Source organism: Lithobates pipiens, unplaced genomic scaffold (genome assembly GCF_037356315.1).
Source record: "Lithobates pipiens isolate NorthernLeopardFrog02 unplaced genomic scaffold, aLitPip1_a1.2 Scaffold_16, whole genome shotgun sequence".
NCBI lineage: Eukaryota > Metazoa > Chordata > Amphibia > Anura > Ranidae > Lithobates > Lithobates pipiens.
Genome location: NW_027507748.1, coordinates 18,633,776 through 18,661,062, shown reverse-complemented (window position 1 = coordinate 18,661,062; position 27,287 = coordinate 18,633,776). Strand labels below are relative to the sequence as shown.

At 42.2% G+C, this 27,287-nt stretch overlaps 1 protein-coding gene across 1 annotated transcript in view; it reads left to right on the top strand.

The window, feature by feature from the left end:
- The window catches only part of LOC143981512 (uncharacterized), a 392,182-nt gene that overhangs the window by 19,307 nt on the left and 345,588 nt on the right, over positions 1–27,287 (top strand). Inside the window, exon 2 of the mRNA XM_077479381.1 lies at positions 13,732–14,061. Coding sequence (XP_077335507.1) covers positions 13,732–14,061 — 330 coding nt within the window. The remainder of the gene's footprint in view (positions 1–13,731; positions 14,062–27,287) is intronic.

Here is a 27,287-nt window from a genome sequence, read left to right as displayed (position 1 = left end):
TATGGGAGTGGCACTCCCGCAAGCCGCCATGAACACACTCCATTCCAGTTTTAATTTTAAATGGACGACCGTGGCACTGACATATTTGGGGACCTTGATTCCTGTGAATCTAGACCACGTCTTTAAGCTTAATTTTCCACCCCTGTTGACTAGAGCCCGCGCCCTGCTGGAGTCCTGGCATAAAGGCCTACACTCTTGGTTTGGCAGGTGCAACCTTATCAAGATGTGCATCTTACCCAAATTTTTATATTTACTGCATGCACTGCCCGTCCTGGTCCCCGCCTCATTCTTTCGACAGGTACATGGGATGTTTACTAGATTTATCTGGGCAAATAAAAAAAACGAGACTGGCCCGGACTCTACTCTCCCTACCCAAACTTCACGGGGGCCTCGCAGTCCCGGATGTGAAGAAATACTACCATGCGGTCCATCTCGGTAGGATTATTGACTGGGGTCGCCACCGGGACTTTAAGCTGTGGACCTGGTTAGAACAAGCCCAAACGCAGGTGCCACTACAGGGAGCTATCTGGTGCTATGCACACCTCCCTAAGAATATGAAAAATCATCCCCTGATAGGGGTAACGCTGCGGGTGGGATCGAAGTACTGTTCAGACGGGCCACTATCCACGTCTAACTCTCCGCTCTATCCCATTCTGGGGAACCCTCGATTCCCTCCAGGATTGGACCGCCAAATTATGTCAGCTATGTTTACTAGGAACTGCACACAAGCGAGGCATTTCCAGACGAATGGAGACTGGCCTTCTATAGAGATGCTATGTGACGCGTCGGGCCCCTACAAACTGGCTTTCTGGACTGCAGTCCAGCTTAGACATTTTATTCGGGCCCTCCCGTCTCCGCGGCAGTTTGGTGTACCTTTGACTACATTTGAGGAACACTGTTCGGGATGCGGGGCACTCCCGAGGACATTGTCAACAATGTACAATCTCCTTATCGCCCCGGTCGATGACTCTCATTTAACCTTCTTGACTAAATGGGGGAGGGAGCTGAACTGCACATTTACTTCGAGCCAGACTCAACGTATGTTGACCTTTGCCCTACAATCGACCATTTGTACCAAAATACAGGAAACTAACTACAAACTCCTGACGAGGTGGTACTTAACCCCTCAGGTACTGCACTCCTTCTATCCGAACACCTCGGCACTATGTTGGAGGTGTGGTCAGGGGCAGGGCACATTGTTACACATATTTTGGTCATGTCCGAAGTTGTCCCATTTCTGGTCTACAGTCAGGTCCATTACCCAAAAATTTACGGAATACCACGTCCCCGATGACCCGGCCTTTTTTCTCCTACATGATAATACCATGTCTACTAAAAAATACAAAAAGTCCATTCTGTGTCACCTGGTGAATGCTGCCAGAGCCTGCATTCCGCTTCACTGGAAAAGCCAGGCCCCACCGTCGGTGGCGTCCTGGATTCGAAGGGTGGAGGACGTTAGTAAACTAGAGGACCTGGTGCTATCTGGGAGGCAACAACAGGAAAGATTTCAAAACACGTGGGCTCTTTGGCATCAGTTTATTCTCTCCCCTGAAGGAGTTTCCCTGAGGACCCTGTGAGATAGTTTGCAACCTGGTCCAAGTGTATGACGCGGTGTTCCGGAATCAACCAGATCTCTCTCCCCCCCCCTAATCCTAAGAAAGGAATGCATCATCATATAGAAGTGTTCAAAAATATGGTACAACACGATGTGAGGAATTTAGAAATTAAAAGACAGGCTAAAAATAAAACCCTATGGGAAGGTATAAAAATGATAGAGGAAAACAAACAGATAGTGATACGAGCAGCAGATAAGGGGGGAGGTCTCGTGATACTATCCCGAGACTATTATTACCAGAAGATGGAACGATTACTAAACGACACCTACACGTATAAAAAATTAAATAGTGATCCGACGCCAAAAATAAAAACATTACTTATAGAGTGGGTAACTGAGGGCCTACACAAAGATATTCTAAACCAAAAGGAAGTGAATTATCTTGTACCACACGCTCCTAAAATTCCAGTTATGTATATTTTACCAAAAATACACAAATAGTGAAAGACCACCAGGCCGACCCATAATAAGCGGGATGGAGTCCTTGTTTGCAAGGTTAGGAGAATATCTTGATGAATTTTTCAAACCATTAGTGAGAAACAGTCCTTCATACTTAAAAGACAGCAGAGATCTGCTAGTACTTTTACAAGATTTGATTGCATCAGAAGACACCATCATGATCACGGTAGACATTGAGTCACTTTATACTAATATCCAACACAAAGATGCACTTATGGCAATAGAGTGGGCATTAACAAAAGAATCCAAATTGAAAAAGGTTCAGACAAATTATTTGATTAGAGGTTTGGATCTTGCTATGAGTAATATTTTTTTCTGGGCTAACAATGAATACTACAACCAAATATCAGGAGTAGCCATGGGAGCACGGTATGCACCCACCGTAGCTAACATTGTCCTTAATAAATGGGAATCAGAAACCATCTATAAAAATATGCACAAATCTCTTACTTTCTATAAAAGATATATAGATGATGTAATTCTTTTTTGGAAAGGTACGCTAGAGAGTTTCAAAGACTTCCTGAGCAACATGAATGCTAACCAATATTGCTTGAAGTTCACAGCTGAATTCAGTAAGGCGGAAGTGAACTTCCTGGACCTCACTATTACGAAAAAGCATAACAAGTTTGTTACTAAAACCTACTTTAAAATCACAGACAGAAATGGGTATGTGCCCACACACAGTTGCCATCACCCACAGTGGATAGGAGCTGTTCCGAAAGGACAATACATGCGATTAAAACGGAACTGCGAGGAAGAGTCTGACTCCCATGCACAAGCTAAAGTTTTAACCAGTAGGTTTCTGGAAAAAGGTTACTCACAAAAAACTCTAGAGAAAGTTGTTACACAGGTGTCACAGATGGACAGACAAACTTTACTGGTAACAAAAGCGAAACCAGAACATCAAGGAGCTTTAGCTTTCGTGACAGGGTTCAATAGACAGTACAAACAAGTAGAAACTATTTTTAAAAAATATTGGCCCGTCTTACAACAAGATAATGATCTGGCCTCTATCATTCCACAGAATCCCAAATTCATTTACCGAAGGGCACCGAGCTTGAGAAACCAAGTAGCCCGCAATGTCCCCGACCCCCCCCCAAAAAAACTTGTAACCTTCCTTGATGGATCCGGCTTCCATTATTGCACGAGATGCAAAGCTTGTAAGACTACCAGAGGACCCGGTTCATCAAGGAAGATTATTCAGTTTCAATCCCAAGTCACCAAGTCGGAGTTTAAAATCAAATCACTAATCACGTGTAATTCAGACCATGTAACCTACGTGCTGGAATGCCCCTGTTCCATGCAGTATGTAGGTCGAACCACTAGACAGCTAAAAATTCGAATTAATGAACATCTCACAAATATTAAGAAAGGTTTTCCCAACCACAGCGTGTCAAGACATTTCAAAACACATCATGATAGCGATCCTTCACTCTGTAAATTTTATGGGATCGATAAGATCTCAAAACATTGGAGAGGAACCCATATGAAAAGGGAAATATCAAAGAACGAAACGAGGTGGATATATAATTTAAAAACTATGCAGCCTCTAGGAATGAACATAGAGTTGGATTTAAATTGTTTTTTGTCCAATGATTAAAAAGTTTGTCTTGACTTAGGCATTTTTTTTTGCCATTTCTCCATCTTCGAATTTATTTGGCGTTCTTTTTGTCCTGTGAAGCTAGCTTTGGTTTGGTCTTTCCTCACATCTGCTAGCCAGAAAGAGTCCTGGACTCTTTTTTGGTATTGACAGTTATATAATGAAGAATTCTATTTATTTTTTATAAGATTATTAATCAGAAAAAACAGTCCCTCCTTTTCGTCTCAAGTAGTAAAAATCTTTATATTAAAGACTGACATCTAGTGGTTACTTTGTAAATTACAAGTAATTTACCCCCTTTTTTTCCAATGGCCCAACTCAATGGATTATTAAATGCCGATTAGATATTATTAAATCACATTTTCTAATTATATTTTCCAATTTTTAATATATAGAATCCATCCCTTCGTTTTTTTTTTTTTTTCTTTTTGTGGATATATTTCAAACGTTTATTTGTTAGTTACGTTTTCATTTGAATCAGTATTGCTGTTAGCCTTAAGTGGGACTGAGGCTGCGCACTAAATTAAGTGTTTCTCGATTGGTCCACGGATTGATCGAGACACCATAAAGAACGGTGACTTTGTGACTGGATACGCTTCCTGATGACGTGTCAAACGAAACGTACGTCGAGGCGGTATTCAGTCACGTTCGTTTACGTTTAGTTCCGGTCGTCTTTGGTCATCGGCTGCCCTTCGTTGGAACGCACGCCTTACACCACGAGGAACTACGTATCCATTACGAAAACGTTTGTTTTTAAGCAAGCAGCCCCAGTGCCAGGTTGGGCACCAACATATGTAAGCAGCCATTTGGCCTTATGTTTTTAATATTTATTTTTTTATTAAACGGTATTACTCTATCGATTTTTGTTTGCCCCTTTTTTCTATGACCTGTCTGAGTCTATGAGGAGAAGCTCCTGTCCATAGGAGGTCCACCTTATTCCATGTGAGCAGGGAGTCTACCTGCACAAGCCCATTTGACTATCTTTTTAATTAAAGTAGTCAACACCATCTGGTAAGAAGACATCTTTATCTTCACAAGTGAAGTGTTTTTTATCTATGTTCTTAAATTCTTGGTGAAGGGACGATCGTTTCATTATGTTATAGAAGATCCCAGCAACTTTCCTGATTCATAGATTCAGAAGGATCTTCTCACTGAAGAAATCATTGTTTTGGACTGTTGGATTTATTTATATAAGTTGCTTTTTGTTTTCCTTTAGGGTGTCATCACCTAACTGGGACTTCACTTATTATTGTTCTTAACTATATTTTGGTTGCAATGTTTTTGTTTATTGTAACTTTGTGATATGGTGTGTATTATTTTAGATGCTTTATGATCATCTAAGTGTCACATTTTGATTGGCATTTGCTCTAGCGCCCCTATTAGAATTATACTTAAGAACAATTTTAGACCACTCCTTTTTGCAACTGCAACCCATCCCACTCTTGGTGTAGTAAACGGCCTTCTTTTAGTGAGCCAGTAAGGAGTAAGTTGGGACGTTGGGTCTCCAGTGCCTTCAATGGCAAACTACAGAGGGGGTCTTCCAGCTGGTCCCTACGCAGATCCTTCATCTCCAACCAGCTTTGGCAGACCTTCATCTCCAACCTGGGTGATGTTACAATAGCATCTGGGCACCCCAGCAGCTGACACTCCAATTTCCTCAGCTCTGGCCTCACCTCTTACTTGCTGTTCTGCCCCTTCACAAAGGGCCCTCACCCCTTCAGGAGTTAGCTGGGTCCATTCTTCTGCGGAGTTCTGAGAACAGTGGGGTCTTCTCGACAAAGCATCTGCATCCTTGTTCCCGACCCCCAGCTGGTACTGCAGACTGAAGGTAAAGCCTGATAGGGCAGCCAACCATCTATGGCCTGTGGCATCCAGCTTTTCAGTAGTGAGTAGGTAGGTGAGAGGGTTGTTGTCAGTTTTGATTATGAACTCTGCGCCATATAGGTAGTCCCTCAGTTTGCCCACTACTGTCCACTTCAAGGCCAGGAACTTGAGCTTGTGGGTGGGGTAGAAAAAAGGATATTCCTGCGCCAAAATGGGAAAAAAATATTATTGGTGAAATGGGTTACTGATGCACTCACTGGAGGGAAATATCTGAACCCAAAGAGAAAGATTGGTACAAGAATAGTGGTGTGCTGTACTAGAGGATATGTAAATTTACAATAGTTGTGTATTGTGTAAACTTGTATAGGTAAAATTCTAGTAAAACCACGAAGGGTGGGTATAGTAAATGGTTAAAAGTTTATATACAGGTAAGTGGATGACGGCTAGTAATACATCAAATATATGACAGAAGTAAAATGTAATAGCGTAATAATCATATAATACCTTGGATCAGTGATTAAGCATACACATCAATACACAGAGGTAAAAATAATTCATAAAAATTGATGATATTATATAGAGATAATAGAAGGTGCAACAGTTAGTATTTAAAAATGCGTAAAAAGTAATAAAATTAGTTGAAAAATAAACGACAAAGTGCAGTAGTGCTGAGGACTGAATCCAGGTAAAAAAAACACAGTTTGAACAATCGTCTAGATCGACGGAAGGATATTTATATCAAATGTCCATATAAAGGTGCATATAGTGAAAATAAAGTGCTAACTCTACAAAGTCGCATAAGGTGCAAATGAGCCGTGTAGCGACTATAACATAAGTCGCAAGAAACATAAATGAACTTAGAATCAAAAAGTTGCATAAAATAAACTACAGGTGTAAATAAAGTGCTAAGTGTTCTTCAATATAATGGGTGATGGCTAGGGTGATCCAACGGAGCTCAGTGTGATCCTAAGTGGTCAATTTATGGTTGTCCCCTTACCTTTCTGCTGTAAGGTTACAGCATATATTGAGTATGTCTTTAGGTGTTCCTGGAGGTATTTTCCCTTTATGGATCCTAATATGGCAATTCCTGTTTGCGCGTCCCTCTCTTACTCCCTATATGGTGTGTGGCCTCTTTAAGAGTCACTTTGGGGTATTCGCCGTAGGTAGTTTCGTGCCGGGTATACAGGATTAAAGCGTAAAGGAAGGATGCCCCATAGTGTAGTATTATAAAGAAGTGCAATATTTATTAAAGGAATAAACTTCAGGTACTCACAAACACAGGATGACAAAAAGGCAATGTAAAAACGAGCAGCGAGCTCGACCAGCGTCACTTCCGGTAGCGGTAATTCCCGACACATGTTTGTCACGGGTCACGTGACTTCATCAGGGGATAGCTTAAACGTATATGGACTATATATAGGCAGATAGATGAAATACACGAACGCAGCTGGTTATTATTATTAAACGAGCACTGGAAGTATCACGGCGGCCATATTAATTTCGATATGGTCGCCAGAAGTGGACCGGCGGTCATATTGTTGGTTTTGAGGATGTAAACATCCGGTTTGCTGTATGCCGGAAGATGTATGGCGGCCATCTTGGTGGAAATGTGTCGCTAGAGCGGCCGGTGGACATAATGTTGGTGGGCATCGCTGTATAATAGAGCAAGCGACCAACTTAAAAACACGTGCGGGTGGCTACAGCAAGCATAACGCATTTACTTCTATCATAGAAGCATGATTTAGAATTAACAGTAAAAAACGGAGGACGAAGGGTCCCCATGAATGATCTATTAGGAGAATTTATTATTGGCAAAAAAGGAAAAATTCTATGGATTTTAGAAATATATAAAAATAAAATTAAAAAAAATATATAAAAAAATGTTAAAAAAAGGGGGGGAATTAATTTAAAAAAAGGGGTATGGAAAGATTAAAAACTTTTTTAATTTAAAACAATTATATAAAAAAATTATATATATGAAAAAAAAGGGTATGCGACCGGAAATGACGGGTTAAAGGTAATACATGATAATAGCACAGGTAATATCTGTAAATTTGCACAAAACCTTAATAAAAAGAAGAGACAAAAATAAATGAGAGCATAAATTTATCTTATCATAAGAAATAGTAGAAGATATGTTTCTAGAACTATTGATCTAGAATATCGGGAATATAGAGGAAGGCAAGATTTCGGATGTATGTATAAGGGGCCTATATGTGTGTATTTCAGGGGGCTGATTTTTCAATACTCTTCATAGGGCAGAGATAAAGGAGAAAATATGTAAATTTAAGGGATTTATGTAAAAAATAGTTGTAAATAGATTATTTTAAAAAATTACATAAAGCAGTGGTAATCAACCCTGTCCTCAGGGCCCACTAACAGGCCAGGTTTGCAAGATAACTGAAATACATCACAGGTGATTTAATTTGCTGCTCAGTGATTGCCGTATTCTAGTCTTCATCTCCCCAAGGTAATACATAAAACCTGGCCTGTTAGTGGGCCCTGAGGACAGGGTTGATGACCACTGACATAAAGGATCTATATGGCATGGCATCAATTCTCTATTATGAGAAAAGAAGGAATGGTTCAGAAAATCAATTAGTGCAGAATATAGTGATGGTAGAGGGAGGATTAAAAGTCACTAATAAAACAGTTGAGGTCAAATTCAATGTTCAGGCCTTTTGGCGTAAGCGTGTCCAAGGTGAATATCCATTTTGACTCCAGTTGACTCAGAGTCCTTACTTTATGCCCTCCCCTCCAGTGTTTTATATAGGGCTCAATCCCCCCAAATTTTAATTGCAACTGGTCTTTGTTGTGATGAAGGGCAAAATGCTTAGATACATTGTGTTTATCGAAACCTTTTATTATATTTTGTACATGTTCTTTTATTCGGACTCTGAGTGGCCTTTTAGTGCGACCGATATACTGTAGCCCACAGCTACATTCCAGGGCATATACGGCCCCAACCGTATTACAACAAATAAATTCATCAATTTCGTAGATATTTCCAGTACTTGTTGACCTAAATTCTTTTTTCTTCTCGTTTGGATGTTTTGTTTTGGTGCTAGCACTTTTTACAAGGGTAAAAGCCTTTACCTGTAAAGAATGTTAGCCCTCTACCTGGGGGGTCTGGGATATTTTTTACAATTTTATCCCTAATGGTAGGGGCTCTGCGGTATACAAATTTTGTATGCGCAGGGAGGACTTTGTTAAGACGTGTATCTGCTTGTAATGTATTCCAGTTCCGTTTGATTATTCGTTCGATTTGCTTATGTTGTATATTGTAATCTAGGATAATCGGCACAAAATCTTGTAGTGGCTTAGTGTGGAGTTTGTCTTTGAGTAAATCTTTACGATTTATAGCGGTTACTTCTGCTATTTTTTTAGTGATAAATTCTTCAGTATAGCCTTTTTCGATGAATTTTGCTTTCATGCTGTTTTCCTGATCGTACTTAGTCCGTCATACAATCCGACGGACAATCCGTCGTAGTTTCCACTGAACGGACTTGACCACACACGGATACACAAACAGTCCGTCGAAAGCTTGCGCGATGACGTGTACAGCACGTACGACGGAACTAGAAATAGGAAGTCCAAGACACAGCAAAGCACCCTTCCGCCGTGTAAATCCTTTCTGGGCATGCGCCATTCTTAGTCCGTCGAACTAGCATACTGACGACCGTACTGTCCGCTGAAACCAAAGTACGACGGACAGATTTTTGAAAAAACCGAAATTCTTAGTACTCCGGACTGCACGCTGAAAAAGTCAGCTGAAGACCACACACGAGCGGATCGTCCGCTGAAATGTGTTTCAACGGACTAAGTACGTCAAACAGTTCGACCGTGTGTACGCGCCATTAGGCGCATTAATTGGCCTTTGGGTATGTTATACAGCCAGTTTCTATGGTGGCAGCTTCCCAGTGGTAGATAGCTGTTGCGATCAACGCTTTTAAAATGAGTTTTGGAGGAGAAAGACCCTTGTTCTTGTGTTATGTCAAGGTCAAGGAACGTTATGGTTTTGTCACTAATTTCCCATGTCAACTTGATGTTACGATTATTTTTATTCAACTTTTCTAAGAAGTGTATCAGATTAGTTTGTTCGCCTTTCCATCTTATTATAATATCATCGATATATCTTTTGTAGATAACTAGTTCACTTGGTGGATTAATGAAGACTTCTTCTTCCTCCCACTGTGCCATAAAAAGGCCTGCTACACTGGGAGCAAATTTTGCGCCCATGGCCACTCCTGTTTTTTGGTAATAATAGTGCCTATTGAACCAGAAGTAGCTATTTTTTAAAACAAAGTCCATGCATTTTACTAGATATTTCCTCTGAATGCAAGGTAGATTTGTATACTTTTTAAGTCCCCATTTTGTTGCTTCACAGGCTAGGTAGTGTGGTATTACCGTATATAATGAGGCGACATCCGCTGTGGCTAACCACCAAGGTTCATCGTTTTTGTGCAGTATGTGTTTCGTATCTCGTAAGTATGCCGTTGTTTTTTGTACTGCTGGTTGGAGATAATGGTTGATGTACTGTCCCATTCTTGCTGTTAATGAGTCGATTCCATTTACCATTGCTCTTGGGGGTGGGTTGTCTTTGTCTTTATGAATTTTCGGAAGTATGTATATGATTGGGGTACGACATGATTCTGGAGTAAGGTATTTGGCCTCTTTTTTGTTCAAAATATCCTTTTTTAGGCCTAGATGGACAATTTGATCGAGTGCTTTTCTGCACTTAAACATCTGATTGCCCAACAGACAAGTGTATGTTTCTTCATCTTGTAGGAGGGTATTCATGATTCTATTGTTCTTTAGAAAGGATAACTATACCTCCTCCTTTGTCTGCTGGGCGTATGACTAAGTCCTTTCTTTTGGTAAGTTGGCCTCGGCCTTTTACTCTCTTTTTCTTTTGTTTTCTCTTGCCCCCCTCTACATCTTAAATAATCTATTTACAACTATTTTTTACATAAATCCCGTAAATTTACATATTTTCTCCTTTATCTCTGCCCTATGAAGCCCCACGGATCCTCTTGAGTGCGCGCTCCAGGGGGTGCACAAGATCGAAATTCTGGGAGGACGTCATATGACGGCCTCCTAGAGTTAAGCAGCCGCCCTGTAGCCGTCATTCGGCTATGGGCCAGTTGTTAACTGGTTAAAGGGGGCTTCCAGATTCCGATAAGCCCCATGCCTGCAGACCTCAACAACCACCAGGGTTGTTGGGACGAGGCCCTTGTCCCCATCAACATGGTGCAAGGTGCGGACATCATCTAATAGCCATACCCCGTCGTTATCTAAGAAATACTTGACATCGGCATCGGCACGGACAGATCAGCCTATTACATGGCATGTTGGTTTCCATCATAAATACCACACAGGAATGGTCTCCTTTTTTGTTTTGGCGGTTACTCCTCCAGACCTTAGAGGTGGAAACTGGGACAAATCCATACTACAATGCGAGACTTTATGGATCAAATGTCTCCTCTGGGTTTGAATAAGGTCAACTCATACAGACCCTCTCTGTAATGTAAGGTCTGTAAAAAGTTCAATGTTAATCTCAGCGTGACAGTCTTTTATTGGTGGATCAAACTGATCCCCTTTCTTATTTCTGATTTTATTTCTCTTTATCTTTCCTTCTTTTCTCTCTTCCTTTTTACTTACAATGTATGATGGTTTCTTGTGAAATATTTATTGAGCCCTATCTGTGAGAGATCTACTTCATACCCATTGTTACGGTGGGTTAATCGTTTTTCCTTTGCCCCTCTTTCCCCTTCCCTACCCCCCCTTTTCCAAGATTAATTTATAGCCAATTCTGCCCTGGTGGTCAATGCGCTACAGCATTATCTAGTCTTTTACTAGCCTGCAAGGTTTATCATCTTTTCCCTTCCCCCTCTGTCTGTGGAGGCTCCCACACCCGCCTGGGCGGAAGCATCCTCAGAGACCTCTGCGCATGATTTTGCTCTGGGTAAGGTGGCCTATATATGGGGGGTGACACAACACGTATTATATCATTAATATTTTTATTTGATGTTTTTGTTTATGAGTAATATGTGTTTTTTTCTTTTCCATTTTCTAGTATGATTTGTGAACTCTGTTTTGTAAACTCCATATATATGAAATAAGCTATATATATTGTTCCACGAAACATGTTGAGTATGCCCAATACAGTCTCTACTGGGTGAACTGGTACAATCGGCCCCTGTAGTTACAATTGAGATAATATACAGAGCCTTTAATAAATACATTTTATATGTGTTTTAACATGTTTTTGTAAACTGAATAAAATTCAACTTTTTTATTTATCAGTTGTTTCCCAAGTGTCTGTACGGTACCATTAAAGTGGCCTCAATACAAAATACTTCTCTCAAAATTAATAGGACAAAGGTACCTTTTCTGTTGTACTATATATTTTTGGGCACTCCAATCAACTATTCAGAGAAGAACTGGGTGAAAGTGTTGTGGTCAGATGAGACTAAAATCAAGCTCTTTGGCATCAACTCAATTTGCGGTGTTTGGAGGAGGAGAAATGCTGTCCCCCACTGTCAAACATGGAGGTGGAAACATTATGCTTTAGGGGTGTTTTCATGCCAACGGGACATGACAACTTCACTGCATCAAAGGGACGATGGACGGGGCCATGTACCATCAAATCTTCGGTGAGAACCTCCTTCCCTCAGCCAGGGCATTGAAAATGGTTCATGGATGGGTATTCCAGCATGACAATGACCCAACACATACAGCCAAGGCAACAAAGGAGTGGCTGAAGAAGAAGCACATTAAGGTCCTGGAGTGGCCAAGTCAGTCTCCAGACCTTAATCCCATAGAAAAGCTGTGGAGGGAGCAGAAGGTTCAAGTTACCAAACATCAGCCTCAAAACCTTAATGACTTGGAGAGGATCTGCAAAAAGGAAAGAGGACAAAATCTAGTTGCCAACTACAAGAAACGTCTTACCTCTGTGATTGCCAACAAGGGATTTTCCACCAAGTACTAAGTCATGTTTTGTGGCACTTGGCTTCAGTAACTTACCTGACAGGGCTATGCCAAAGAGGGCACCCGGGGCAATTGCCCCGCATCTCATACAGGTGCCAGGGTTCCCAGACACTGCAATTGCCCTCTCTGTGGCAGGAGGTATCTCTTCAATTTAGAGTAGGGGGGCTAAGAGAATATGTGCTGGGGTGCGCTTTGGGAGAGAAGAGGACTACTGCTAGAAGGTGCAGTGGGGGATTTCAAATCCAACCGCCCTCACCCCTGCACAAGTCCTCTTTCCTCCTAAATCACCCCCTGCACACATCCTCTTACCCTCCATCACTTCTCCAGGTGGATATGCTCATTACCTGCCATCCCACCCTCATTAATCTGTCCTACCAGTATATGATCATCAGCGTGCCTGTTGCAATGTAATGTCCCTCTTCCACAGGTCCTCCGGGTTGTGTACTGGAGAACATCGGAGCCGAGGAAGAGGAGTGGACTGACGTCTGTGTGCAGGCAGTCAGACATGCCAGCTGCTAAGGAGGGGGCGATCACCATTGTGTGACCCCAGGCACCCTACAAGAGGTGGGGGCAGGTGAACCGAGAGTCCACGCTAGTGCACACAGTTACCAGAGCTCAGTGCCGGAAGTTGTTCCGTCAATGGCACCAGCGCTTGCCCCCCCAAGTGGGGGAATGCCACAGATTGGTCGCAAGTGCGACCTTTGCAACCCTGGTAGTTCCGCCACTACTTCATACCCTACATTTGCTTCACTGACCCTGTTCCTTCATACTCCAGAAACCATCATGCACCCCTTTTAATGACTTCAGACTAGGCTTAAAACAGTTGATGCAACTTTACTGAATATTTTGTGGCAACAGCCAACAGATACACTTCCAGTGCAACATTTCCCTATCTAACTGAACTAGGCTGGCCAAGCGTACCTTAACAAGGTGATGGTCCATCACTGGCATCTCCCAAGGCTTGTAATTTCTATGGTCTTCCGGTGTCTTCCAAAGGACTACTGGGCACAGCAGTCCCTTTCAATGTCCCATGGTGGTTATAGCATCTTCGAGAGCAGGCAGGCTCCAGCCTCCCCCCCATTTATATCACAGGGTGGACAGGCAGGGCCCAAAAAGCCCATTAACTCAGGTGCTAGCAGTTAACCCCTTCCTCAGCCTGGGCCAGCCAACTACCCAACTAATACACTTGTAGGCAACCTGCAACACTATAACATTTCTGTGAACATTTCTCTTCTCTTCCCAGGTCTCCTGTGTATGGTGATCATACCGGTGTCGTCAGGAACGGTGTATGTACAGAGCGGATCAGACATCACTGGCTGTAATATGAAATGTCCTGGCTATATAGGTAAAATGGAGCTGTACAGACAGTGCAGAGAGAACAAGACGATGATCGAGTATTTCCCGCATTACAAACACACTAATTATCATGACCCCAGACTCCAACTGGACACAGGCAGTGGCTGCTGGAAGCTGACACATGCCAGGAAGGACGACTCCTGTGTGTATGAGACCTGGTGTTACAGTTACAGTGATAAGGATTATCTAATGTCTTCTACAGAGATCCGTGTACTGGGTAAGAGTCCATATACTGCATCACACATCTATGTCTGGCCACTTAAAGAGGAAGTAAAACCTAATGGGTTTTACTTCCTCTTGCTCCCCGCAAGGCCTGCAAATTAAAAGCATAATGGGCTAGCATGCATCGCATACTAGCCCATTATATGACACTCACCTGCAAACGAAGCCCGTGCTGTCCCCTGTGCAGGCGGCGTCCATCTTCGCCCCTCTTCCTTCAGGGGCCACGGACTCCGGCTCTGTGACTGGCCGGAGCCGCATGACATCACTCCCATGCATGCGCGTGGGAGCCGCCAGTCACGGCACACGCTGGGGGAAGAAACGGCACGGTGGTTCCTTTCTTCACAGCACATGTGCCGATGATGACATCGGCGCACTACAAGTGAAATATCTCCTAAACGGCATACGTTTAGGCGATATTTGCACTACCTGTAGGTAAGCCTTATTCTAAGCTTACCTATAGGTAAATGTCACACAAAAGTCTTTACAACCACTTTAACCACCTCAATACAGTGCAGTTACACCCCCTTCCTGACCAGACCAATTTTCAGCTTTCAGCGCTCTCACAGTTTGAATGACAATTACTCAGTCATCCAACACTGTATCCATATGAAACTTGCGTCCTTTTTTCCACACAAATAGAGCTTTCTTTTAGTGGTATTTAATCACTAGTGGGTTTTTTATTTTTTGTGCTATAAATAAAATAAAACGTAAATTTTGTGAAAAAAATGCCTTTTTCTTTGTTTCTGTCATAAATTTTTGCTAATTAGTAATTTTTCTTCATAAATTTTGGCCAAAATTTATACTGCTACCTATCTTTGATAAAAATAACCCACATTAGTGTATATTATTTGGTCTTTGTGAAAGTTATAGAGTCTACAAACTATGGTGCCAATCACTGAAAATTGATCACTTCTGATCAGGCCTTCAGTACATCAGGTGTATCTCATTTCTTGAGACACTAACAAGTCAGAAAAGTACAAATACCCCCCAAATGACCCCTTTTTACAAAGTAGACATTCCAAGGTATTAAGTAAGTAGCATGGTGAGTTTTTTTAAGTTGTCATTTTTTCCCACAATTCTCTGCAAAATTAAGATTTTTTTTATTTTTTTTTACAAAATTGTCATATTATCAGGTTATTTCTCACACACAACATATGCATACAACAAATTACACCCCAAAATACATTCTGCTACTCTTCCTGAGTATGGTGATACCACATGTGTGAGACTTTTACACAGCCTGGCCACATACATTGATGTAGTACCTTCAGATGTTCTACGAGCAAAAATTACGCATCTCATTTCTCAACCACCTATTACACTTTTGAAGGCCCTGGAGCACCAGGACAATGGAATTGCCTATAAAATGACCCCATTTTGCAAAGCAAACACCCCAACGTATAATCTGTGAGGCATAATGAGTCTTTTGAATAGTTAATTTTTTTCCAGAAGTTTTTGGAGTATGTGGAAAAAAATAAAACCCAATTTTTTTTTTTACACAAAATTGTCAATTTATAAGATATTTCTAACACATAGCATGTATATAGCAAAAATCACACCCCAAAATACATTCTGCTACTCCTCCCGAGTATGGCGATACCACATGTGTAGGACTTTTACACAGCCTGGCCACATAGAGAGGCCGAACATTGAAGTTGTAAGTTCAGGCGTTCTAGGAGCATAAATGACACATCTCATTTCATTCCTACCTATCACACTTTTGAAGGTCCTGGACCACCAGGACAGTGAAATTACCCACAAAATGACCCCATTTTGGAAAGCAAACACCCCAACGTATATTCTATGAGACATGGGCTGCAAATAGGTACTCGGGTACTCTGATGGCCTGGTGACAGGTACTCTGATGGTTTGGTGACTGGTATTTGGGTACTCTGAAGGGCGGTGACAGGTACTCGGGTACTCAGATGGGCTGTGACAGGTACTCGGGTACTCAGATGGGCTGTGACAAGTACTCGGGTACCCTGATGGACTGTGACAGGTACTCGGTACTCTAATGGACTGTGACAGGTACTCGGTACTCTAATGGACTGTGACAGGTACTCGGTACTCTAAGGGACTGTGACAGGTACTCGATACTCTAATGGACTGTGACAGGTACTCGGTACTCTAATGGACTGTGACAGGTACTCGGTACTCTAATGGACTGTGACAGGTACTCAGGTACTCAGATGGGCTGTGACAGGTACTCGGGTACCCTGATGGACTGTGACAGGTACTCGGTACACTGATGGACTGTGACAGGTACTCGGTACTCTAATGGACTGTGACAGATACTCGGTACTCTAATGGCCTGTGACAGGTACTCGGTACTCTGATGGACCGTGACAGGTACTCAGGTACCCTGATGGACCGTGACAGGTACTCGGGTACCCTGATGGGCCATGACAGGTACTCGGGTACCCTGATGGGCCGTGACAGGTACTCGGGTACCCTGATAGGCCGTGACAGGTACTCGGGTACTCTGATGGGCTGGGACAGGTACTCGGGTACTCTGATGGGCTGGGACAGGTACTCAAATACTCTGATGGACTGTGACAGGTACTCTGATGGACTGTGATTGACAGGTACTATGAGGGGTGGTGACAGGTCCTCTTTATTGGGGGGGGCAGGCAGGCAATCAGTGTGATTGGTGTACACTAGGCGGTAACGTGGGTAAACAGCTGGCCAATGGCTGTTTACCAGCGTCGGTGACGAGCAGTGTTCCCGGGGAACACGCCACCACCGACGTGCACACGCAGCGTGCTCGCGATCGCGCGCATACGCCGTGCACAGCCGGTGAATGACCATCTGTGATCGGCCGTGACTTCATCACGGCCGATCACATGGTAAACAGCCATAACGAATGGCTGTTCACCCCCTTCGGTGGCGAGCGGTGTCTCCGTGACACGCCACCACCGAAGAAACAGGGATGCGCACGCACGATCGTGCGCATTCCCTGTTTAAACGGGAGGCCGTCATATGACGGCCTCCCGCCACAATAGGTGCGCCGCCTGGCCGTCATTTGACGGCCGGCGGTCAGCATCTAGTTAAAGAAGAGGCGATAGACAGTGGCTCAATAAAAAGCAGTGTGCATGGAGGAATGTACAGTAGAGGCTGTACAAAGTGGAGCGTGTAATGTAAAGCATAGTACATAAGGTGGAGCAGTGTGAAGTATATACAGCTGTGCTCAAAAGTTTGCCTCCCCTTGGAGAATTGGTAAAATACAGTATGTGGCATTTTTTAAGAAAACATGAGTGAGTTTCTTATGAGATTCATATTCTGTAACTAGGTAATAACATAATGGCACAATCGAAAAACAAAACATGGCAACAAGTAAACCAATGAAATCCCCCCCCCCCCCCACCAAAAGTCAAAGTCTGTTTTTTGTAATAGTTGTTTATGAGGCCCCAAACTTTTGCAGGTGGTATAGCTGCTTGTGATGGAACTGTCCCAGCACCCAGCTTTGGTGCTTCCATCGGTATAACGCTTCCTCCAGTCTGAACATAGATACCAGATATTATAGCCTCCAAATATCACCCAAGTCGTCCCCTCCGCTCTTCTCAAGACCTCCTACTCTCAAGCTCTCTAGTCTCCTCCTCTCATGCTCGTCTCCAGGATTTCTCCAGAGCCTCTCCCATCCTCTGGAACTCGCTACCTCCATCTGTCCAGCTATCCCCTACTCTTGCTATCTTCAGGCGATCCCTGAAAAGCCTATCATGTATCTAACGTATCTTTTACCACTTCCATCAGCTCATTCCCCACAGTTATAACATTTTGTATCACCTGCCCCACCCTATTGATTGTAAGCTCTTCTGAGCAGGGCCCTCATAATCATCTTGTATTTTATTGTAATATAACTGTATTGTCTCCCTTTTATATTGTAAAGCGCTGCCTAAACTGTTGGCGCTATATAAATCCCGAATAATAATAATAATAATAGCTACAGCATACAAGACTAGCCAACAAGTAGCTTGTATTAAAACTGGAACACTTTATTGAAACTGACACAGAATATATACAGTACACAATCCCATTATCGTATGCAAAGGCAACAGTATACAGAAATATAATTAACATGAGCTAATTAACTAGTCACTTAAACCAGCCTAGGTCACTCAATGCCCACCCAGACAATATTGTGATTAATCAGACAATAGGTGATCCAATTAACAAATAATGATGGGAGAGACATGTTTAGCAGAAAACACTCTAATAAACAAACAATAGCAGAAGACCCCCAGCAACAGAATGTCCGGCTCCTACATTGGAGTACATGAAACAGAGATCAATGTGACCAGCTCTTTCAATTAACAAACCAGGAATAGTCTTCATATATTTCTTGAAAGATATTGTTGATAAGTATTACTGTCCCAAGTGAAGAAGCCTCTCCTAATTTCAACACAAACCACACATAAAACCCAGGATAACAGCGGTAAAATGAAATGCTGTGATTGTACGGTGAGTCTGGTTAGGACTGACCCGACTGGGCTTCTCTTTTTTTTTTACAATTTTTACATTTACAGATTTGTTTAGGACCCCCATTAGGGGGCTTTGGTGAAATATCAGGTGTCTAAATAGACCTGTACAGAGCATCCCGTTTATTCATGAAACACAGTTTACTATGCCCTAGCTATGAATGAAAAAAAAAGTCAGTTTCTTCACTTAACCACTTGCCTAGCGGGCACTAACACCCCCTTCCTGCCCAGGCCATTTTTCAGCTTTTAGCCATGTTGCTCTTTGAATGACAATTGCGCGGTCGTGCTACACTGTACCCAAACACCCAATCTTCACACAAATAGAGCTTTCTTTTGGTGGTATTTAATCATTGCTGGGTTTTTAATTTTTTTTAAAAATAAGACCAAAAAGGTTGGAAATAAAAGTTTTTTTACTTTTTTTCTGTCAGTAAATTTTGTAACTAAGTAATTTTTCGCCTTCACTGATGTGAGCTGATGAGGCGGCACCGATGGGCACTCATAGACTGACCTGGTGGGCATTGATAGGCTGAACTGGTGGGCATTGATGAGGTGGCACTTATGGGCACTGAGGATAATAATAATATTCCACACTTATGAGCACTGATATGTGGCACTGATGAGCACTGATGGGCACTAATAGGTGGCACTGGTGGGCACTGATAGGTGGCAGTGGCTGGCAGTGATAGGCGGCACTGGTGGGCACAGATAGGCGGCATGGATAGGCGGTACAGATGGGCATTGATGGGTGGCACTGATGAGCGACACTGATGGGCATTGATGGACAGCAGTGATGGGCATTGATGGGCAGCACTGATAGGCAGCACTAATTGCAAGTACTGACTGGCATGGCTAATGGGCACTGATTTGTGGCACTTGTGGGCAGTGGTGGGCACCGATTGCTGCCAATGGTGGGCACTGTATTGTTACACTATATTTCTTGTATATTTATTGTAATCAGGTCACTGATGATCAGTGCCCTGATTACAACCCTAGATGTCCCCCTGTGAGGAGTTGCCGCTGAACGGCTCTCCTCCCCTCGCACTCTGTCAGTGTCAGATGAGAAGAGCCGATTACCGGCATCTCTGTATTTACATATGACCAGCTGTGTTTGGACACAGCCGATCACATGGTTAAAGAGCCGCAAACGCGGCTCTTCACGCAGATCGGGGTCACGCCATGTCCTAGTAACATGGCGTGGCCATGATTTCCACGCTGGGCACCCCCGTGGGTGCGCGAGAGCGGCCATTCCAGGATGCCGTCATGTGAGCTGCACCGCCCCACCGTCATTTGACAGTGGGCGGGCGGCAACAAGTTAAAGAGGAGTTCCACTGGTTGTTAAGTTTATTAAAAGTCAGCATCTACAAAAAGTATAGGTACTGACTTTTAATAAACAGACACTCTACTGTCCCACGGTCCAGCAATGCGTCCACTGATACCTCGCTCCTTTCCCCTCCTCTCCACGGCGCCGGCATTGTTCGGGTGGGTGCCTGGCTGGGACAGCTTGCGGCTTCACAGTCAGGCACGCACTGCACAAGTCGCTCTGATCTCTGTCAGTGACCATGCCACCTTCTGGGACCTGTGACGAAGATTGCAGGGAGGGAGGGGTCACCTAGGGGGAAAGGAGGAGTTGCCTAGGTGGCCAGAAGACGGAAGGAGGAAGTGGGACAGGAAGTCCTTCTCAAAACCAGGTACCCACTCCCCCCCCCAAAAAAAATGACATGCCAATTGTGGCATGTCAGGGGGCGAGGAGTGCTTAAAGTGGAAGTTCCACTTTTGGGTTGAACTCCGCTTTAAGTTCTGTTGATTGAATATCACATATCTGTATGTACAATATATTAATATTAGGTTGGTGTATGGAATAGTGGTATTTTTGAGTTTGACTCACTAGTCCATCTTAAAATATATGGAACGTCCCATAAAGGTCAAACACACTTCAATGATGTCAGGTCTTTCTTCCAACTTTATTGAACCAAACATAGCACACTGCATCTCCACCTAGTGTCTCTCAACTCAAACATGTATATCTGTGGGCTTCCGCGCTCTATGGAAAATATGGGGAAGGTAAATTAAAAGCAGCAGCAATCACTGTAATGAGTGAACTCTCAATATAAGGTAAATTAATAGGGGGGTGTGTGTGCGCTCGCTTTTAAATCAAAAACAAAGAAAAAACAAACTCTGTTTTTAAATAACAGCCAAGTCTAAGTGAATGTGAAATACGTGAACCAGCACAAACAATCAGTACGGACACTTAAATAAACTATGTGAACTTACACAAGTAAAAAAATAAAATAAAGTGTCTTAGTGCAAAATACGAGTTGCTGCATACATAAAAAATGCATGCACCATATATCTTTACAAAAAATAAATGAAATATAATAACAAACAGTGATGTATGCTATAAACCATATATCTAAACACAATGATAGCAGTGTAGCAAACTAAAGTGTCCCAAATAAGATGCAAGCATGCAACTCAAAAAAATCGCAGCAAAGAAAATTGAATTTAAAGTGCAATGTGCCAAACGGAGAACAATCCTCTAGTGGTGATCCGTGCCAGTGGTGCTAGCGCTGGGTAATTACCTCCCCACTGCCAGATAAGCAGCGAAAAATCACACAGGTAACCAGGTAGCAGAGGATGGTCCAAGGGAAGGCTGTGCAGCAAGATCTTGGGGATAACACTAATGTCTCCAGTTTCCTCGTATATGGTCATCAGGCTCAGAAGGATAAACCAAAAGATACCGCCATAGTGTAGTATTTTAAAACACCTTTTTATTCAATAAAATATCTACTCACAAGGAAATGTAGTCACAGCAGACCGCCGAGCGTCTAGCCCGGATGCAAACGTCACTTCCGGTTCCTACGCGTTACGTCATCAATAGGACTTCAACTGGGATGGTAACATGGTGACAGGAAGTGGCTTTTGAGAGCACTGGGCGGGGAAGTACCGCCCTTCATTCGTGTGTATTAACTAGATGAAGAGGAGTTGCATACAGGTACGGACCAATCACGGCGCGTGGGTGTGTCGTTTACTCCGTCCATCTCCCACCGCAATGACAGCCTATAGTGTATTTAACCAAATATAGGGGCCGATGCATACCGGAACGAGCCAATCCGAACGAATGGGTGTGTCAATCGCTCGGTCCATCTACCACCGCAATCACAGCAATATATTTTGCTGATCAGGCACTTGTGTGTAGAGGAAGGGGAATATATTTATATAGAAAAAACAAATTAAGTACCCAACAGCCTGAATCCATTTATAGACAAAGGATGTGTTGCATCAAGGGGCAGGTATTAATATCCGAACCACAAAAATCAATAAAACGTACATTAGGAGGTCATCTCTAAGAGGGGATAGACCTCGGCTCCACTAGGCAATGCTGCACCAGCGTTCATATTAACCCTTATATGTAAGGCAAATTACTTAACTTACAAACAACTCAAGATACACTATCAATGACCTCCCAATTAGTATATCATCACAGCGCTCCCACACCCCCTCCCTCCAGCTGCCACTTAAAAAGTTAAATATATCTATCAGAAGGTGGAAAGAAAGCAAATCTATCACTTGAAATGCAAAATAAGCACCTAGTGGCGCTATACAAAACCACACTGTTAGATAACAGTGTGCTATAATAACCAAAAATGCCCAACATGAAAAAAAAAAATAAAAAAAAAAAATGTGCATAAATATAATCAACAATACAATAAATAGTGATGAAGTAGCAACGAAATACAATCAAAAAAAAAAAAATTTTTACAATCAAAAAAATATATAAATCCCACAAAAAGTGATATTGTAGATATGTGACAAAAGTGAATAAAAAATGAACACAATAACAAATAGTGCTCTAATGAAGATGTGCAGTTCCAAAGTGAATTCGATTAATCTTCAATCAAATAAAATTGATGAGGAGCAATAACCATAATGGTGGCAATAGTTCAAAAAATGATTAATTCAGGTGAACATTCTGTAGCCAAGTGTCCATCAAATGAAAAAACCTCCACCGCACCCTTGGTGTTCGTGCCCCCCTTGTTCAAAAAACTCACCAGAAGTATTGCCCAGCACTCTCGTGTCGGGCAAAAACGCATATAGTGTATACAGATGATTATTTCTCCAAGTCACTTCTTATGACAACTTCGCAGGCAGAGGATAGTCACTTATTATCTCAGAATTACCTGTCTCCAATCACTCCAGCAGCTCATTCCTGCCTGCAAGCCTCTTCTGATCCCTTCTCTGTCACGCCCAGCACATCACCCTGATGAGGTCCTTTAGGAATATTAACGAGCCAATTCTGGTGGTGGCAACTTGTTAGTGGGAGGTAGCTGTTTTTGTCCACACTTTTAAAATGCGTTTTTGTATCCAATATCCCATTTTCTTGTGTAATAACCAGGTCCAGGAACACTATTTCTCTGTCATCCGTATTCCATGTTAAAGTGATATTCTTATCGTTCACGTTCAATCTATGTTGGAACTGGTTGAGGCTTGTACGACATCCTTTGCACAGAATGATGATATCGTCAATGTATCGCCTATATAACACTAATTCTTTGGGTGTGTTGGAAAAAACAAAATCTTCTTCCCACCTAGCCATAAATAACCCAGCGACGCTAGGGGCAAATTTAGCCCCCATTGCGACGCCCGTTGTTTGATGATAAAAAGAGCGGTTAAACCAGAAGTAGTTGTTTTTTAAACAAAAATCAAGACACTTGACTAAATATTTCCTTTGGGAACAAACTAATTGGGAATATTCCCTCAAACCCCACTTGACGGCCTCACAAGCCTCATAATGAGGTATAATAGTATATAATGAGGTTACGTCAGCTGTTGCGAGGATAAATGGTCCACCGAATGTGAACTCTTCTAGAATCTGCAAAATGTGCTTGGTATCCCGAAGGTAAGCTTTCGTTTTCTGCACTGTCGGTTGTAAGAAATTATCTATATAGGATCCTATCCTTGAGGTGAGTGAATCTATACCATTCACTATGGGTCTAGGAGGTGGGTTAGTTTTGTCCTTATGGATTTTCGGTAGGTAATAAATAATGGGTGTCCTTACTGACTCTGGGATAAGAAATTGCGCTTCTTTTTTATTCAAGATTGATTTCTTTAAACCCAAATGTACTATTAATTCCAGCTCTTTTCTTCCTCTAAAGACCGGATTTTTTGGTAATAGTTGGTAGGTTTTCGTGTCGTCTAATAATTTTATCATGTTTTCGTTATACTGAGTCTTGGACAGTACCACTATGCCACCTCCTTTGTCCGCTGGGCGGATCACTATATCTTTACGCTCCCTCAAGCGCTTCATTCCACATTTCATATAGTTCGGTTCACTTAGCTTCTTAGTATCTAAATTTTTTAAATCTTCCACAACAATTTTTTTTAAAACATCTGCAAATTTATTGTTATTCATTTGAGGATTAAAAACTGATTTATTTCTTAAAGTGCTATGTATAATGTCATTTGATGCGGGGATATGGGTGCTCCTGGGGTTATTCATGAAATATTTTTTCATGTTCAAGCCCCTTATATATTTCTGGATATTTACATACGTCTGGAATTTGTCCAAATTCTTTTTGGGAGCAAACTTCAGGCCTCTATCCAGTACAGCTATTTCCTCTGTTGTTAAAGGGGTACCACTCAGGTTGAACACACCTTCTCCTTTTATTCTCTTTTTCGCTTGTTGTTGCGCTCCCGCTCTTCTGCCTCTCTTCTTTTTGGACTTAGTTCTCTCTCTCCCTGTACATCTCTCCCCCTCGGAGGGTGATGATCCTGGCCTCTTCCTAAAAAAGCTCTATTTTCATAAGGGTCAGGATAATAGGTCTGATAATACTCTTCTTCCCTTTCATCTTCTCGATGATCTCTAAGTGGTGCATAATGGTTATAAGTCGGGACAGAGTACTGGTCGTATGGACGCTGATAGTTTTGTGGTGGTCCCCAATCATCTCTCTCTCTACGATTATAATCATGATATGGAACAGGGTTCCTTGCATAAGGAGGATAGTGGGGGCCACGGGGTTGTTCATATGGAGGATGATGCCAGTAATCTCCATGATTACCCTTCTTATTATGTGTTTTCTTCCAGTGTGGTTTTTTCCAGCCCTTCTTCGGTGTATGTGAATTTTGTGGGGGCCTTCTATCTGGATATTGTGGTGTTGACTGGTTTATTTGGCCTTGGGGACTCATTCCTAATTTGTCCACTCGTGGAAGGTAATTTATATGACACTGTAGCATGGTTAACTGGAGGTACAATAGTCTCCCTTCGCACAGGTCTCTCGGGTGTTGAATAAGCAGAAATTGGGTCTACACGTCCCAATTGACTCTGCCATCTAAAAACCTGCTCATTTTTAAAATCACCCATATCTCTGATATATTTCTTGCTCTTTCTTGTTTGGACTTCCTTATCTTTCTTTGTTAGGTCTTTATTTAGCTGTGTAGTCAGCGTGAGAAACTCCGCGGACTCTTTGTGTATCTCCAAGTCGCTTTTAATCTGTTCAATGTTACGTTCTACAATTTTAATTTTCTTCTGTTTGCGTTTAATTAAAAATTGCAATAATTCTAGCCCTTTTTCATTAAAAAATCTGAACCATTCATCTAATGACTCTTGGTCCATCAAGCCATCATTTGGTGGGACATCCCACCTCAACCGCCTCGGAACTAGACCGTCTTTTAAATACTGTTCAAAGGTGGTGGTGTCCCACCATAGGCTCACCCTTTTCTCCATGTTATACCTGAGTTTTTTAATAAGCTGTTCCACATTATTATTCTTGTTATTATTCTCTATATTAGTGGCATTAAAAACTTCTTCCAAATTAATTTTTCTCTTTTCTAAAAACGAGAAAACCTCCATATTTGCAGCAGAAGCAAAGTGATTTAGAGTAAAAAATGTATATCTGTGGGCTTCCGCGCTCTATGGAAAATATGGGGAAGGTAAATTAAAAGCAGCAGCAATCACTGTAATGAGTGAACTCTCAATATAAGGTAAATTAATAGGGGGGTGTGTGTGCGCTCGCTTTTAAATCAAAAACAAAGAAAAAACAAACTCTGTTTTTAAATAACAGCCAAGTCTAAGTGAATGTGAAATACGTGAACCAGCACAAACAATCAGTACGGACACTTAAATAAACTATGTGAACTTACACAAGTAAAAAAATAAAAAAAGTGACTTAGTGCAAAATACGAGTTGCTGCATACATAAAAAATGCATGCACCATATATCTTTACAAAAAATAAATGAAATATAATAACAAACAGTGATGTATGCTATAAACCATATATCTAAACACAATGATAGCAGTGTAGCAAACTAAAGTGTCCCAAATAAGATGCAAGCATGCAACTCAAAAAAATCGCAGCAAAGAAAATTGAATTTAAAGTGCAATGTGCCAAACGGAGAACAATCCTCTAGTGGTGATCCGTGCCAGTGGTGCTAGCGCTGGGTAATTACCTCCCCACTGCCAGATAAGCAGCGAAAAATCACACAGGTAACCAGGTAGCAGAGGATGGTCCAAGGGAAGGCTGTGCAGCAAGATCTTGGGGATAACACTAATGTCTCCAGTTTCCTCGTATATGGTCATCAGGCTCAGAAGGATAAACCAAAAGATACCGCCATAGTGTAGTATTTTAAAACACCTTTTTATTCAATAAAATATCTACTCACAAGGAAATGTAGTCACAGCAGACCGCCGAGCGTCTAGCCCGGATGCAAACGTCACTTCCGGTTCCTACGCGTTACGTCATCAATAGGACTTCAACTGGGATGGTAACATGGTGACAGGAAGTGGCTTTTGAGAGCACTGGGCGGGGAAGTACCGCCCTTCATTCGTGTGTATTAACTAGATGAAGAGGAGTTGCATACAGGGACGGACCAATCACGGCGCGTGGGTGTGTCGTTTACTCCGTCCATCTCCCACCGCAATGACAGCCTATAGTGTATTTAACCAAATATAGGGGCCGATGCATACCGGAACGAGCCAATCCGAACAAATGGGTGTGTCAATCGCACTAAGTCACTTTTTTTATTTTTTTACTTGTGTAAGTTCACATAGTTTATTTAAGTGTCCGTACTGATTGTTTGTGCTGGTTCACGTATTTCACATTCACTTAGACTTGGCTGTTATTTAAAAACAGAGTTTGTTTTTTCTTTGTTTTTGATTTAAAAGCGAGCGCACACACACACCCCTATTAATGTTTCACCCTTGTGGGGGCTTCATATGATTAAGCGAGCACAAGGGTGAAATGTGTTAGCCCTTGTACACACGGTCGGACATTCCGACAACCAAATCCGTCTGATAAATTCCGACGGATTTAGTCCGGAAGTGGTGTTGCATACACATGGTCGGACTAAGTTGTCAGAATTTCCGGTTGCCAAGACAGAACTAGAAAAGGGAAGTTCAGCACCACGTCCGGCACCCTTTGGGCTCCTTCTGCTTATCTCGTGTTTATCGCGTGTTAGTAGAAGTTTGGTGAGAGACGATTCGCGCTTTTCAGATTTGTGCTTCAGTTCGTTACTGCTCTTCAGTTTCTTCTTGTCTTTGCGTATCTGCTTATCAGTGCATGTAGTCAGTTAGCATTTGTTGCTCATTTTGGACTATATCTTGGTATAGTACACTTTGATTTTCATTGCTTATTGTCTGCTCGTTTCTGGTTTTCAGGTCCTTCTTTCAGGCATTGCTGTTTATCGGTGCTTTCTGTTGTCCGTTCTGACCAGCCGACCGTTTTTAAGCCATGTTTCGTGTACATACTCATC